Source organism: Sceloporus undulatus, chromosome 6 (assembly GCF_019175285.1).
Source record: "Sceloporus undulatus isolate JIND9_A2432 ecotype Alabama chromosome 6, SceUnd_v1.1, whole genome shotgun sequence".
Lineage (NCBI taxonomy): Eukaryota > Metazoa > Chordata > Lepidosauria > Squamata > Phrynosomatidae > Sceloporus > Sceloporus undulatus.
The window spans coordinates 124,724,440-124,740,093 of NC_056527.1; the positions used below are offsets into that span (position 1 = coordinate 124,724,440).

General features: G+C 41.6%; 1 protein-coding gene across 1 annotated transcript in view; it reads left to right on the forward strand.

The window, feature by feature from the left end:
- Positions 1 to 15,654, forward strand: part of LOC121935048 (zinc metalloproteinase-disintegrin-like NaMP) — a 36,949-nt gene that overhangs the window by 1,405 nt on the left and 19,890 nt on the right. The window contains exons 2-5 of the mRNA XM_042476104.1: positions 5,425 to 5,537; positions 6,665 to 6,741; positions 9,090 to 9,168; positions 14,845 to 14,921. Coding sequence (XP_042332038.1) covers positions 5,425 to 5,537; positions 6,665 to 6,741; positions 9,090 to 9,168; positions 14,845 to 14,921 — 346 coding nt within the window. The remainder of the gene's footprint in view (positions 1 to 5,424; positions 5,538 to 6,664; positions 6,742 to 9,089; positions 9,169 to 14,844; positions 14,922 to 15,654) is intronic.

Genomic DNA, 15,654 nt, shown 5'->3' on the forward strand with positions numbered 1-15,654 from the left:
TATAATGTAAAGGGGAAAAAGGGAGAGATTGGTTAGTTCCTGATGTAACAAAGTGGGTTTTCACCTGCACAAAAAAGGTCGCGTCTACAGTATAGAATTAATGCAGTTTGACACCGCGTTAACTGCCATAGCTCCATGCTATGGAATTGTGGGATTTATAGTTTGGTGAGATATTGAGCCATCTCTGCTAGAGAGTTTTTGTGCCACAACAAAAAACAAATCCCAGCATCCCATAGCATCAGGCCATGGCAGTTAAAGAAGTTTCAAGCTGCATTAATTCTGCAATGCTGCAGCAGCCATAGATCCCATGGTTCAAGTTTTTATGTGTCCTCTACTGATCTGGCACCACTTCCAGCTCCAACAATTGTAGTTTGTTCCCTGATTCCCTCACACAAACTTAGGACATGTGCCTGTCCTTGTTTATGCATGTGAACTTGTTTATGTATACCTGTGTACACACATTTGCACACACACACACATATATATGCATATGCAAGTACATTTCTCCTGTATATTCATGTATATGCTTGCCTCTCTTTATCTTTCCTCCTTTGTATGCGTATCAGTGTTTGTGCCTGTGTGCACAGCCCTGTGCATTTGTGTTTCTGTGTTCATGCATGACCACACATCCCTGTACCTGTAAGGGCCTGTTCACACCACCCTAGTATTTCTTGTCAGACTGATCTGAGGATTATGTACAATAATAAGAAAGAATAGAGCTGAAGTTTATCCAGAGTGTGTTTCTTTCATGACTGTGGCCTTTTTCACACATTTTTGCTGATAGAGCAGATATTCTTGGGAAAATAACAATCATCTGAGATGTTTTCAAGCAAGATGGTGGGAGGAATGCTACCTAAATTCAACCATTGGCTGGAAGTATCTTATATCTCTTTTGGGTCCCAAATGGTGCTCTAAGATGGGCATTCCCCATAATATCAGTAAATAATTGATCCTCCATCCATCATCTTGTCTCTATCATTCATAGCTAATTCAATTTGTGGCTCCATTGCCTTACCTTCCTTGCTAAGATGTTATTATTCCTGCACCACAGAAAGCTGTTCAGATAACGGATCATATGTTACAGTCCTCTATTTGCAGGACTACCTACCCAGTCCAAGTCTGAGATCATTGCTTCTCTGCAGTCGGTGGTTAGGTCAACTGGCTTCCTCTACTCTTACATTCTTTCTAAATTTGCATTTAGTACACATTGACATTTGTACTGTAAACTAATGGATGAAAATTCTTATGAAAACCACTTCCTCTATTTGTCCCCTTTTTAAAGGAAACATATTATCTTCTTTTTTCTCCTATTTTTTGATGATTTGCTTCCTCTGAGACCTAGAGGAAGTAGACAGTCTACAAACTATGTCTCTTTTAAAGGACTTCAGGCTGTTTGCCTTATGTTCCTCATAGGGTCTGGAGGCCTGACAGGTGAGAACGAGGAAGGAAAGAAGGGATAGTGGCAACAATGCACCACATAGAATAAACCACACATACAGGCAGATTCACCAAGGAAGCCAACCAGGAAGCTGTTGCATCAAATGTGGCTATCACTTTAGGACGCAAATACTAGAAACAGTGACATACCTTTGAGTTGTTAGGAGAGCAAGGCTGTCCCATCACCAGTTCCCAAAGCAAGACTTATATATTGCTGTGGTTGCTTTCTTTATTACAAAGTTACATTTTGAGACAACAGCTCCCAGAATTCCCCAGCCATCGTGGCCATGAATGCTGGAAGCTGTGGTCCAAAAAGTGGACCAGTGAGATGTTTCGGAGAGCCAAGCTGTCCTATCACCTGTAACAAAGCAAGATTTGTATATTGCTGTGGTTGCTTTCTTTTCGTACAGTTACATTTTTGGACAATAGCTCCCAGAATTCCCCAGCCATTATGGCCAGGACCACCGGGAATTGTAGTCCAAAAAGCCAGTTTGCAAAGAGCTGTCATCTTACATCAGTCTTGCTGAATGCTGGCAAGGTCTATTTTTCAGTCTTCACCATTACTTTTAACACTTCTTAGTACATTTTCTTGAAAAGTGTATGAGTTAATAGTTCTCGTTCCGCTTCTCTGTATTAAGCATGCAATTGAATCACTTCTAGTCATGGGAACAATATTATCAACCAAAAGTCAGGGTAATAAATCATCATCGGTTTGCACAGCAGAATTTCCTTGTGGATTCATAAAGCGTATTTGCAGATGTGTGATTTCATGCGGGCATGTCATTTCTAAAGGCAGAAGACGGTAGTCCGCTGTTTCAGGGAACTATACCTTGCTACCTGATTCACTTCTTATGCACTGGTTTGGCACATCCTTCCTTACTATGAAAGGTTTTAAAACAGAAAGTCAAACAAAAAGTTAAGTTATGTGTGGGTTGTTGTTTGTTTTGATAAAGAGAGATGTTCCTTTTAAAAAAGAAATCTGGTTAAAACAGCTGAACCAACAGTCAATGTTTAGTGCTTACAGTCAACAAAATGTGGCAGCTTGAATTTCAGTCTCAGTCACTTCTTAACAAGAAAATGGTTTTAGAGATGCAAAATCAGCAAAAGAATTCAAGTGTCAGAACAGCAAGTTCACAAGCTGGGACTGAGCAAATCTAGCCTTGAAAATACTGGCAAAACCTGGGCATCATTACAGACACTGGACTTTATTGCACTGCCTCCGGTGCCCGACTTTTATTGCATGGACTTTCCCCTCAAAATGGCTCCCCGGTTCCTCCAGTGTTGAATTCGAACCCCGTAAGTCGCTTTGGGGGCCATCACAAGTTACAATAACCTGTTGGCATCCTTTTTTTGGGGTTTTTCCCCCCCCCCCCCCATTGTGTTGGAGGATAGAAATGAACATCTCCCTTATTCAGTGGCTCCCATCCCTCCTAAAACTCACCTGTCTCTTACAGGGGCATCACTGATATGGCCATTTAGTGGCCAGTGGAGAACCAACAACAGCAGAGGATCATCCAGCAGCATGTTTATAACTGATTCTCCTGACAGTCTTCTAGAAATCCTGGATGATGTTGTTGTCCTTGTGCATGTGAATATAGGGACATAGCCAGAACCTTCTCTGCTGACCTCCTACTCTCCAGTGGCCACTAAATAGCCATATTGTCTTTGGCCTTCCTGCAAAAGACATATGAATCTTGCAGGAGGTGAAATGGAAGATGGGATGCAGTTTTGTCTGAGCAGAACATTACTCTCTCCATGCAAGATCTTGGCCTTACACCCAGCAGTTTTAAGGAGTAGAGAGTCAATGTGGTATAGGGATTTGAGTATTAGACTAGGACTCCGGGAGACCTGGGTTAAAATTTCTGCTCAGCCATGGATCCCACTGGGGGCCTTGGGGACATCACAATCTTTCAGCCTTAGAATAAATCTTGCCAAGACAACCCCATAAGTTAGAGTTGATGGCACATATCAACAAATTGTAAGGAAAGCTGAGGGTGTTGGCAGATGCTATCAGCAGCCCTGTTGATCAAACTGCCCTGATCCTTTGGCCCTGCAAGCCCTGGCTCCATTACACCACTAGTTACACAGCATGTAACTTATTCGATATGGGAAGGAATGATAGAACAACGCCAGGCTTGTGTTTCTCATAGTCCTGCTTTCAGTATCAGTGGGAAACAGCTAAAGTAGAGGTATAGGTGTGTGATCGCTTTGGCAGCATCCGTCAAGAGCTTGGAGTAAAGCAGCCCAGCCCACATCCTGCACTGTGGAAATCAAGCTGCCTTTTAGCTATTTGGCATGTTCTGTTCTGCAGCTTTCTGTTGAATAAGTCATCTCCAAGTTGGCAGGCCCAAAATAGATTTCTGCCGACCCACGCAGACAAAAGGATATGTTAAAAAAAGAAAGGAAAAGGGGGATGAGCCGGTTCTTACTCATCACACCAAAAAGCTGGAATAAAGACATGGAATTTGCCGTTCACCCCCCCCCCCCACACACACACCATTTAGGTAGTTCATTCTTTTTATTGTTCTGTTTTGTTTGTACATTGCCTTCATTGAGCATAGGGATGCGCTAGCATTTTGACCTCCTTTTTAAATGACATTCTTTCTGGAATTCAAAGAGGGTTTTCCCATTTTTAAAATTTATACTCTTGAATATATTACAAAGATATAGAAGAGGAAACACGTTTAAAGATTGTGAATGTCATTCTTATCATAAAATGTATTTATGATATCTTAATTAATTAAATTGATTAGGATTCATATTTATAGTTGTGAATGCCCAAACATGACCCCAAAGTCTACCTTCACAGTACGAACACTGTGAACACCAAAGAGTTTCTACAATGCTGGATCTCAGGGTGCCTGGAAATGACATCCGGAGGGTGCACAGAAGCAAACACAAATATCTGTGATCCCCCCATCAATAAAAAATCAATATAACAGCCAGCCAGAAAAAGGAACCACCATTGTCACATCAAGTTGCACCAGGAAGCAGTGTTTGTATTTGAAGAGTGTTGTCAAGTTGTCTCGCAAGCTTCTCTTCTGCAGAATAAACACACCCAGTTGCTTCAACTCTACTGTAGTTTATATTGTTTTCCATGTCACTGACCATCTTCATTGCTCTCTTCTCAACTCATTTCAATTTGTCTTCATCCTTCTGAAAGCATGGCACCATAGAAGTGTGCACCATGCTGCACACTTGGCATACTGAAAGACCTATCTGTAACCCTTACTACAGGTTACAGATCACCAGGCAGGATCTATATGCTGAGCAATCGTGTGTGTGTGTGTGTGTGTGTGTGTGTGTGTGTGTGTTGTGGCACAGTTACAATATTCCTATGTGCTGAGTGATATTTTGGCCTAATTGACTCCCTCATTTGTTTCCCATTATGTAACGCTGCTCTCTGCCTATCTTTTTCTAGTGAGAAGGGACTGGCAGTAAATTAGTCATTAGTATTAAAGTTTCATAGCCTAAAGCTAGTAATATGTCTGTGGTGCAGTAAATGAATGGATGACTTCTTTTACCTGAGTGAAGCATGTATGCACATGATCCAGGCAAAACAAGATTAGAACTTGGCAGAGCAAGAATTCTGAAGCAAGAACATAAACAGCCGCTGCCTGTCCAAATGCTACAAAAATCAGCTTTGCTGATTTATAGGGAAGAAGCTAACATCTGCTTTGCTAGGCTGATTCTGTAAAGCAGTATCCATCCCTGTTCATCAACCACCCAACATTTCACAAATTAAAACCAGGGCACATGTAGCCAAGCAACATCAGATCATGGTCAAGATGGCAAAAGTTGTTGATGAGGAAGAACACACAAGCTAAGATAGGATGCAACAGTCTACTTTTGGGACAATAAGTCTTTTTGTCTTTACCTACCCTTTATTTCAGTAGGAGGGATGTATGCTGGATTGTCAAATTAACATGTTGCAGCATAGGAAAATGTTGAATTACAGAACAAAACTTGTTTTTCTCTATCATGAAGGGAGCTCAACAAAGGAACTACCTGGGGTAAAGGACTTTGAAGTGGTGTACCCACAAAAACTCCACATGTTGCACAAAAGAGATGTTGGAGGAAGTCAGAACCCTCACAAAAAGGTAAGCAAAGAGCTTCCTCGTTAGTGCAACTAATTTTGGGGAAATTTGTGACATATCATGATGGCTTTAGCTACATATGAAGATTGATTTTAATACAGGTATCTCCAAAGTGTCAGTTCACTACTGTAAACATTATGCCATCATCTCATCTCTTTAGAAGCGCCTTGTCTTCTGCTACCAGAGGTGGCAAAAAGGGTTCCATTCCCAGCTGTAGGCCACTGTAGTTGGAGAGCCACTTACACAAACATGAAGACAAGGAAATACGTTTCCAAAAAGAGAAGAGAATGAAAGAGGGCATTGGTTCCCACAAAATTTGTATGAATCCGTTTATTCATATAGGTGCATGTTTATAACTTATTGCTATAAATAAGTGTAATGTATCTCAGCATAGTGGATTTGTGTGTCCTGTTTTGCCCGTGGGAAGGTAACCAAACTCAGAGCCCAAAGCCTCAGTGTCTTAAGCACAGAGAAGGAGAGAAAGCCCAAGCTCACCAAAGCATCTGTAGAAAAGTAGTGGTCATCTAATCCAGTCCAAATCCTTCATGAATCAGTAGTCAGTCCAGCAAAGCAGTCCAAAGGGTAATCCAAATAGTCAGAATTCAAGGCAACAGGCAAACAGTCAACGAATGAAGCAGCAGCATGACTTTCTGCCAAGGAAGAAGGATGGTTGTCAGCCAGAGTGGACCAAGGGAAGTGCTGGAATATTTATAGCCCATCCAGGCCTCATAGGTGCTCCTGAATAGCAGTATGCTTCTTAAACACTGAGAATGCTGGTGCCTTTCTCTTTCTTGGTATCTGTCTGCAGATATAGACTCGGGTAAGTCTGGCTCTTCATCTGAGGGTTGTAGGTGCAGCGAACTTTGTTTTTGTGGCTGCTGGGAACTTAGCCCCTCTGCTGGCTGCAGGCTCTCCTGTGGTCCAAGGATGAATATATAGACATATATTTCAGCTTCATGGTCCCAAGACCTTGCTGTGGCTTTCAAGCCACAAACATGATGATCAAAACATAATGAAGAAACTGGGCCTAAGTTTTGAATTCAGAAATATCTTTTTGTTATTGATTTTTCATTTTTTAAGAAGATATAACATTAAGTTACTCAACCGCATTCTAACACTTTCAATTACAGGCCAAGTATGACGATACAGTACAATACGAAATTCAACTGAACGGAGAGAAAGTGCATCTTCACCTAGAAAAAAATAAGTAAGTTTCACCAGTGAAAACCAGGACACATATTGCCAAGGCAGTATCAGAGTGTGGTTAAGATGGCAAATGTAATTAATACATAGGAATAACCAAGGAGAGGCTGCAGCAGTTGCCTGAGATTCCTGAGAAGGATTTGTTTCTGTCCTCTCTGTTCCCGCACTTCTCAGTCAATTGCATGCAAAATACTTTTGCACTTTCAACTCCATTTGCAGCAATTGAAGTAAGCTGGGACAAATGAGGAAAGTGGAAGGAGGAGAGAAAAACTAGGACATTGTAAAAGCAGCTGAAATAGTGGGACAGCAGAAGATTAATTGGTGCTGATCCTGCCAAATTGAGACATTTGGCACTTACAAGGTGGCCCAGTAATTCACTACTATTTACTACGGCCAAGCACTGGCAGAAAATAATTGCAGTTGAACTCTTTTCTGCTATGATATCTTTTCCACATTTACTTTTATAATGCTGATTGAGAGAGAGCTCAATCAGGGCAAAGCTAGACGTGATAAGAAGCATGGAGTAATGCTTCTTCGAGGAACATGAAATTGCTGGCAAGCATTCTGAGAAGTCTGCGGATCCTGAGAAAACGTTGACTTTATAGGATTAAAGTCCTTCATTCTGGGCAGCCTCTCTCTCGGGGCAATCAGAAAATCAGTTTTTAAAGGGTTGTTTATATGAGAGACCTAGCCATACAGACCAGAAGTCTCCATCGTGTTTTTGAGGAGCGTGTTTTATCTTTTCAATAGAGTTCACAAATACTGGCAAAGTGTGCACAAAGGAGAAAATGGTTCTAAACTATTAATTATCCCAGATTATTTCCTCCTTTTTTTTGTAATTGATTGATTGCCACCATAGCATTTCCATCCCTTTAAGAATTAGGAGTACTCAACTTGAACTTAAAATCAAGATCTTAATAAAGGAAAAGATAAACAGAATTGCCATTTGGCTACTAGCTGCATAATGATTAACCTGCAGAACAGGTTTCTTTTGATTTCCATTTATTAGACTAGTCAGGAATTGGCATTCTTTGTAAAAGTGGTTTTACAACTAGACAGCAGTAGACACAAACTGGAATTGTTTCCCAAGAAGCTACTCTTACCAAGCTGTGCTGCAGCTAAAAGGGAACATTTGCGCTCAGCCAGCAGTTCACTGTGCATTAAAACCAGTGAATGCACCATTCTTACAGACAGTACTGCCAGGTAGTGACAGCTGAAGTGCAACTCTAGAATATGTTGATTCATATCATACATTTGCTGGGTAATCATTAAGTAACCTTAAATCGTGGTTACTCATTTCCTGGATTTGTAATCTGGTAATTTTTAGTGTGCGAGTCAGTGTGGTGTAGTGGTTTGAGTGTTGGAATATTACTATAGAAATCAGGGTTCAATACTCCCCTTGGGCATGGAAACCCACTGGGTAACCCTGGATGAACCACACATTCTCAGCCCCAGAAAACCCCATGATAGGCTGTTTTAGGGTCGCTATAGATCAGAACTGACATGAAAGCACACAACAACAACAATTTTAGTGTAACCCTCCCTAAAAAAAAAACCTTGAGCCAGTGTGTTGTACTAGTTTGTGTGTTGGAATATCACTCTGGAGACCAGGGTTTGAACCCTCTTTTGGCCATTAGGTGAGCTTTGGTGAGTCACACTCTCCCAGCCTCAGAGAAAGGCAAAGGCAAATCCACTCTGAACAAATCTTGCTATGAAAATCGCATGATAGGATTTAGGATCGCCATAGGTTGGATATGACTTGAAGGCACTCAACAACAACCATTTTAGTATATTCTTGCCTTGAAGTTGTTTCCAACTTATGGTGACCATAAGGGAAACCTTTCTTGGGATTTTCTGGGGTATAGAGTGTGTGACTCTTCCAAGGCCATCCAGTGGGTTTTCATGGTGAAGGTGGCAATCGAACCCTGATCTCCAGAGTCGAAGTCCAACACTCAGACCACTCCACCATGCTGGCTTTCAGCCTGAACCTACTGCGAGTGATTTCAGAGTGGTTGAATTACCCTTAACATCAGCCATATGTTCTCATTCTAAAGCAATCATTGCTGAATATAGGCCACAAGGTCTTTGCTTATGCACACCACTTTCATTTTTCTATCCAGTTAAGAACTATTTCATGTTAACTAGATGGGTTAGTGCATATATATTTTACACTGAGAAAATCTCTCTTTTTCCCCAGCATGGATCATGGCAAAGCTTCTGTGACTGCCCCTTTCCTTTGACATCCTACTCATAAAATGTCATTGGAAAAATAAAGTTGTCTGCTTATTATCTAATTATTTCTGGTCCAGTTTAATTCCCGGATGAATAACAAACCCATTGTATTCTTTCCAGGGAGCTTTTCTCAAGTGATTACACTGAAACTCATTACTCCCCCGATGGCAAGGAAATCACAACAAGTCCACAGACTGAGGTAATGTTCAGAGTATCTTCTCTCTAGTCACAGGGATGGTGCAGGTCTGTCCAATATCCCACTCCACCAAGAAGGCTTGTAAATATACAAAGATATCTTGAGCCAAGTATAAAACAGTCTTCTGCTACTTCAGTGTTGACATAGAAGATTTCCATACCTGCCTGAATCACTGGTAAAATGTTGCTCAAACGTACCTCAAAGGTGGAGGAAGCACATGTGTTTGGAAGCCAGGTGTGCTTCCTAAATCATCATGCAATCGTCGCTCCCTCTTAGCATCCCTGAATTGTTCCAGGGGAGCAGATTTTCTATGAATGCAAACTTTGTGTTAATAGGAAATCCACTCTCCTTGAAAAGATTCAGGGACCCTAGAGGGAGCAACAATTCCATGATGATTGAGGAAGTGCACCTGGCTTCCACACATGTGCACTTCTGCCACCTTTCTGTGTGTGTGTGTGTGCACAGCTGTATCTCTATGTGTGTGAAAGCATTACAAGTTGATTATCCCTTATCTGCTTGGGACCAGAAGTGTTTTGGATTTCAGACTTTTTGTTGGATTTCAGAATACCTGTATTTGCACAAACATACACAATGAGATGTCTTGGAGATGGGACCCAAGTCTAAACACATTTGTGTTTCCTATGCACCTTATACACATAGCCTGGAGGTAATTTTATACAATTTTGAAAATATCTTTGTGCATGAAACAAAGTTGGTGTACCTTGAACCGTCAGAAAGCAAAAGTGTCACTATTTCAGCCAACCGTGAAACAAGTCTTGGTTTTTGGAATATTTCAGATTTCAGAATTGCAAACAAGGGAGAGTCAACCTGGATTACGCCCACCTGATCTTGATTTTCTTTCTGTGTGTGTTTGTATGTGTGCACACTGCTGTGTCTGCATGTGTGTAAAAGCATTATCAGGTGGGTTGAAGTAAGCATGGAGACTGCTTAATGTTTTGCAATGGTACTGCTGTGTGTCTGAACTACAGGTCTTATGGTGCGGTGTTGCTGCTGACCTCCAGGGAGACAAGTTTGGTGGGAAGAATGGCTTGTAATCTGAACAGAACATTCCACATTCCTTCCTTTTTGATTGCCTGCCCTTCCTCATAATTTGTTAGCTTCTGTCCGCTGGCCTTGCTGTCAGTCAGCCAGGTTCCCTCTACACTGCTCTTCTGTTCTTCCAAATAGCCATGACTTATGATCTGTAACGACACATTTGTTTGAAATTCAATAATGTCTTCTTGGCACTTTTCCGTAAATAATATCTGCTGGCATTTTGTGTACTGCATGTGATGTTTCTCCTTTTTAACGACAGTCTGAACCAGCTCTGTTTGAGGACAAGCATTTGCATAGAGTATCTGACTTGGAATCAGCGCTGCATTCAGTACACACTGCTTTTTGTTTTGGTGGGGGAACATTTTAATCTTCTTTGGTGTGTATTGTAGGTACTCTGGTTTATTTGTGTTTGTTGACATCAGCTTTGGGACATCACAATATGGATGCTCTTTAAATTACCTTGGTATGCATGCGAATGTATGTTCACATCTGGCTGAAGGGGTTGAGTAATTTACAGCGGTGGTGATCTGTGGATTGGTGCTGATCTTTAAGCCACTGGTTACCAGTTCACAGCAAGTTTCCAAGAAAGAAAGCGACAGTTGCAGCAAATGTGCGCAAAGATTGCACCATTTCCTAGAATCCTGGGGAGAAAATGTTAGTCCTCTAACATCAGATAACATAAGAAGCACTGGTCTACAGTACAATGCTACACATAGGAAAGGAAGTACTTCTTCACACAGCACATAACTACACAGTGGAATCCACCCCCTCCTGATGTTATCATGGCTTCCAACACAGACAATTTTGAAAAGCGATTAGGAAAATTCTTGTTAGATAAGGCTATCACTAGTTATGATAGCTTTTGGTCATCTCCCAGTGACAGAGGCATTCTCAGTATTATGTGCTGAGGAAGCAGGGTAGGGGAAAGTGAGCATGCGCTGTTTGTGGCCATGATCATAGAGGTGGATACTGTGGGAACAGGATGCTGGTGCAGATAGGCCTTTGGTTTGATCAAGCACAACTCTTTTTGGCTGGAATGCTGTTGATGATATGTACATTTTGAAATATTGCAGAAGGAGGTTTCAGTTCCCTCCTTACACAATGAGAAGCCCATAAGCAGAAGGCAATGTGTAGCCATCATGGCTAGCAGTGTTCTACTAAGTTAATAACCCTTGCAATGCATGAAGAGAGCAGGGAATCTGTCAGATTCAATTTTGCTCATGCTCTCATCTTTCCATAGCTATCGAAAGGGAGGCCTGGTGGCCTAGTGGTTAAATGCCTCTACTGCATTCAAGGATGTGAGTTCAATGCCAGCCAGGGACTTGCATGGAATTCAAAAATTAGAAGCATTGGGTGAACTCTTTCTTTCTGATAAACCAGCTACTCCTTCTTAAGATGATAGGTTTATGTAGAAATACATTTGTGGAAATTGTGGAATGAAGAGCAAAACACGCCTTGTCACATTCTCATTCTAGAAGGAAAAACTCTTATAAAGGCAGGAAATTTCTCAGTGGGCCATCTCCATGTATTAAGGAAAAGAACACTTGTAAAGATTCTTCACATTCTGAAATAAGATTACAAATAATGATCGGAATCCTATATGACCTGTTATTTCATGTATACCTAGCTACATAGCAGAGGTGCTAAGAAAACCTCTTTACTGAATTGCAAAGGTGCGTAACAAGACCCTGGCAAGAGCACCTGGTGCACATCAGGACTAATGTGCATCGGGTACTTTGCCAGCTTTGGACTTTTTCACACAGGGAAAATTGGAAGGTTAAACTAACTTCAATGGGTCATCTATGATGTTTCATGTTATTTCACAAGAAAATTTCAATGTCACAGGCAATGCAAATGCAAATGTGGATAAAAATCGATTAAAAAACTGAGCTGTTTTTAATAATAATACAGCGTGCCCATGTCATACGCGGGCGCGCCTTACGCGGCTTGAGCATATGCGCTCAAGCCATGGGGCGTGCGCGGGGTGGAAGGGGTGGTGTGTCCCATTCAATTGAATGGGCGCACATGCCCGTTGTGCCCCGTGTGCCGCCGCGCCGCCGCGCCACCGTGCACGAGCCCCATTGTTTACAATGAGGCTTGAACATAGGCAGAATTCGCCTTACGTGGAGGGATCCGGAATGGATCCCCGCGTAAGGCGAAGGCCCACTGTAATAATAATTTATATCACAACTCTCTACAAGATGCAATCGGAGCGGCTTTTTAAAAAAGAAATGCCAAATTGTCCAATTGGAAAGAATGGATTTAAGGACTGAATGACCATAGATCGGAAAAAAAGATGAATCCACTCTTCTCATGGCAAACCTGAATCCCATTGATTTCTACAGAACTAAAGTTCGACTACCATTCACTGAATTGGGATCAGAATATTTAAACCTACATTATTTCCCTAACCGCTTCTCAGATCTCGCCAGTTGACGTAAGCTGACTATCTGGAACAAATCTTTCCTCATAAAGGAAACATTTGCCCTGTCTAGGGGTGAATGAACATCACTTGCATTTGCTGCTAGAATTTTTGGAGAAAAGGTCATGGAGCCATTGATTCTACATGCAACGCTTTGAACTATGTAGTCGAACCAAATGAGATACTCATTTCATAATCTTCAGCCTCAGCAAGTATCCCTCCAGAGCAGATGTTTTGCAGGTTATTCCAGATGGTTTCCTTGGACCGTGAAAATCAGTTACACAGCCACTGAGGCATCCACTGTGTCAAGTTTCCTTTTAGAAAATACAGTTTAAAAACGATGTTTTCAGGTATTCCTCACTTCTTACTATACCAAAACAGCTCTCTATATTTAGCCCATGTCGGTTACCATACGCTTTCGCCTCAGTTTCTCCAAAAATGACCCAAGAGACAGTGTGGTGCACTAGTTAGAGCAGGGCAAGGCGAAGCTCTTTAGCTGATTTGAACTGCAGGTCCCAGCATTCCTAGGGCTGACTAAACTAGGACTGATGGGAGCTTCAGTTGAACATTTGGAAGGCAATACCTTGTTCACCGTGGGATTCGAATGTTAGGCTGGAAATTGGGAGATCCAGATTTGTCTTTCACATTTATGAACAGCAGTGTGGGCTTTTTGAAAGTACTTATCCAAAAATGAAACTCTCACCATCCCTACTTCTGATTCAGCATAGCTCTTCCTTTAATCCTATCCCTCTTTCTATGACTCATTAATGGGTTTGGATATTGCAAAATTTGTGTGCAGACAGTGATACACACATGAAACTGCAAGTAGATTATTAGGTATAAAAATAGCACATTTGAAGGTTTTGTGCTTTTTTGAGGAGGGGGATGCAACCTGAATCTATGACTGTCATGTACATTGCCAATAGGGAATGTGCATAGGTTGCAACCATTAATCATATGCTGCCTTGCCAGCATGCTATCATGTTCATTGCGCCTGAACTAAGCCAGTCTTTCATGATAGTGTTTACCACACAGTTACAGTGAAAAAGCAAGAATGGACACATTGGAAATGCAAGACTATTACTTCAATCTGTTCTTCAACAAAACAAAATTCAAGAGGAGAGAAAGCCAATCCGTAGAGAATTTTTGTTTCAGTTGGTTTCAGCTACTCAGACCCCCAGCTGAACATGAGGAAGAATGAGAAATAGTGAGCAAAGAATTTTGGAAGGTGGATGAAATAGAGATTACAGCAGTACAGAAATTTCCATGTGCAAAAACCCCAGTCTTTATGGGGATGAGGCAAGACAGGCACATGATCTGTTTTCTGTTTTTAACTGCTGTGTCAGCAGATATCTTTGTGGACATTCACATGATGCTGAATTAAAGTATTGTTGAGCCAAATATCTCTAAAACAGCAAAAGGTTTCCAATGCAACTTAAAAGTAGATTTTAGTTGGCAGCATATGTTGTGTTGATGAGGACTATGTCCAGATATTGATGTCGTACTTCTCCCATAATTCATGACTATTGGCCACACTGACTGAGGCTGATGGAAACTGCAGGGCTACCCCACTCCAAATTAAACAGACAATGGCCCCCTACAGACTGCCAAAATAAAGCTGCTTTGGGTCACTTTGGAGGTATGCTGTTTAAATGAAGCATGCATCCGAAGAGTCCGAAACCTGCGCCAAATCTGTGCTCCAGTCCTTAGGACTGGATTGTAGCTTTGGCATGGCTTCCGGACTCTTAGGACACATGGAATATTTAAATAGCATACCTCCAAACTGACCCAAAGCAGCTTTATTTTTGGCCTGTCTGTATGGGGCCAATATGAGCTTTTTCACTAACCCACTTTGTTGGGGTGGAGAATTTTCTAATGAAATCACCTCTACTACCCTTTACCAACAAGCTGAGATGCATGAGCAGAAGCCAACACCTTTCTCTACTTGGCAATCTGCTTTATTCTTTCTCTTGTCCATTTATTTTAATTAATCCCATTGTATGTTTTCCCCTGTATAGATCTGGTCATAGACTGTAATAACGATTGACTAATTGAATCACAAAGTAATATGCTAAAAGAAATGTAGGAGATTTAGGAAATGGACACAGGAAGTGTTGTGCAGGAGTTAGACTGGAACTGCACAGGTTAACACATCACTCTCCAGCAACATTTCACCATACAAAAACTCTGTCTCCATACAGGACCACTGCTATTACAAAGGGCACATTCCCAACGATGCTGGATCTGCTGCAAGCATCAGTGCATGCAGTGGTTTGAGGTAAGATCGTGAGTGGCCTTTCTTCATTAAAAGTATGATGGTGGAGGTTGTGTTGTTAGTATGATTTTTGTTTGCAAATGTTAAAAATAAAATAGGTAAGTGGTGCCTCCAGGATTGCTTCTTTGGACTGAACATAAGGAGCCGCCCTACATCAAGTCAACCATTTTGTCCACCAGGCTCAGTACAGTCTATTCCAATTGGTTGCAGGAGCAGATAGAAACAGCTTGAGATGTTTTGCTCCCTGAAGCGGAACAACAAATCTGACCTTCCCAACCTACCAAAGTGCATATTAGTCAAGGCTAGGTTTTTGTGATCCCTGAGGCAGAACATTCCACAAGCAGCTCACTCCTAGCATACAAATCTGGTGTCCTTTCACAATACTCAAAGGTCCGAAGCAGTCACTCAACTCAGCTAAGAGAAAGACCAAGCTTGATACCTAAACCCTTTAACTATAGATGCCAGAGTCTGAACATGGGAATTTCAGCATCCACTGAGCTACTGCCTCTCTTGCGGCAACTGTGCTAGACCTTAGACATGTTTCTGTTTTGGATGACAACTCCCAGAATTCCCCACCAAGTATGACCAATGGTCACCCAATAGCCAAGAGAATCAAACCAGCTCCGGAGCCCAGTTCAATAAAGAAACAATCGTAGAGAATTTTAGAAACAGTTGCTTTCAAAATGAAGTGAACAAATGAACCACTTGCTAATAAAACTGATTGAGAACCCTCTGG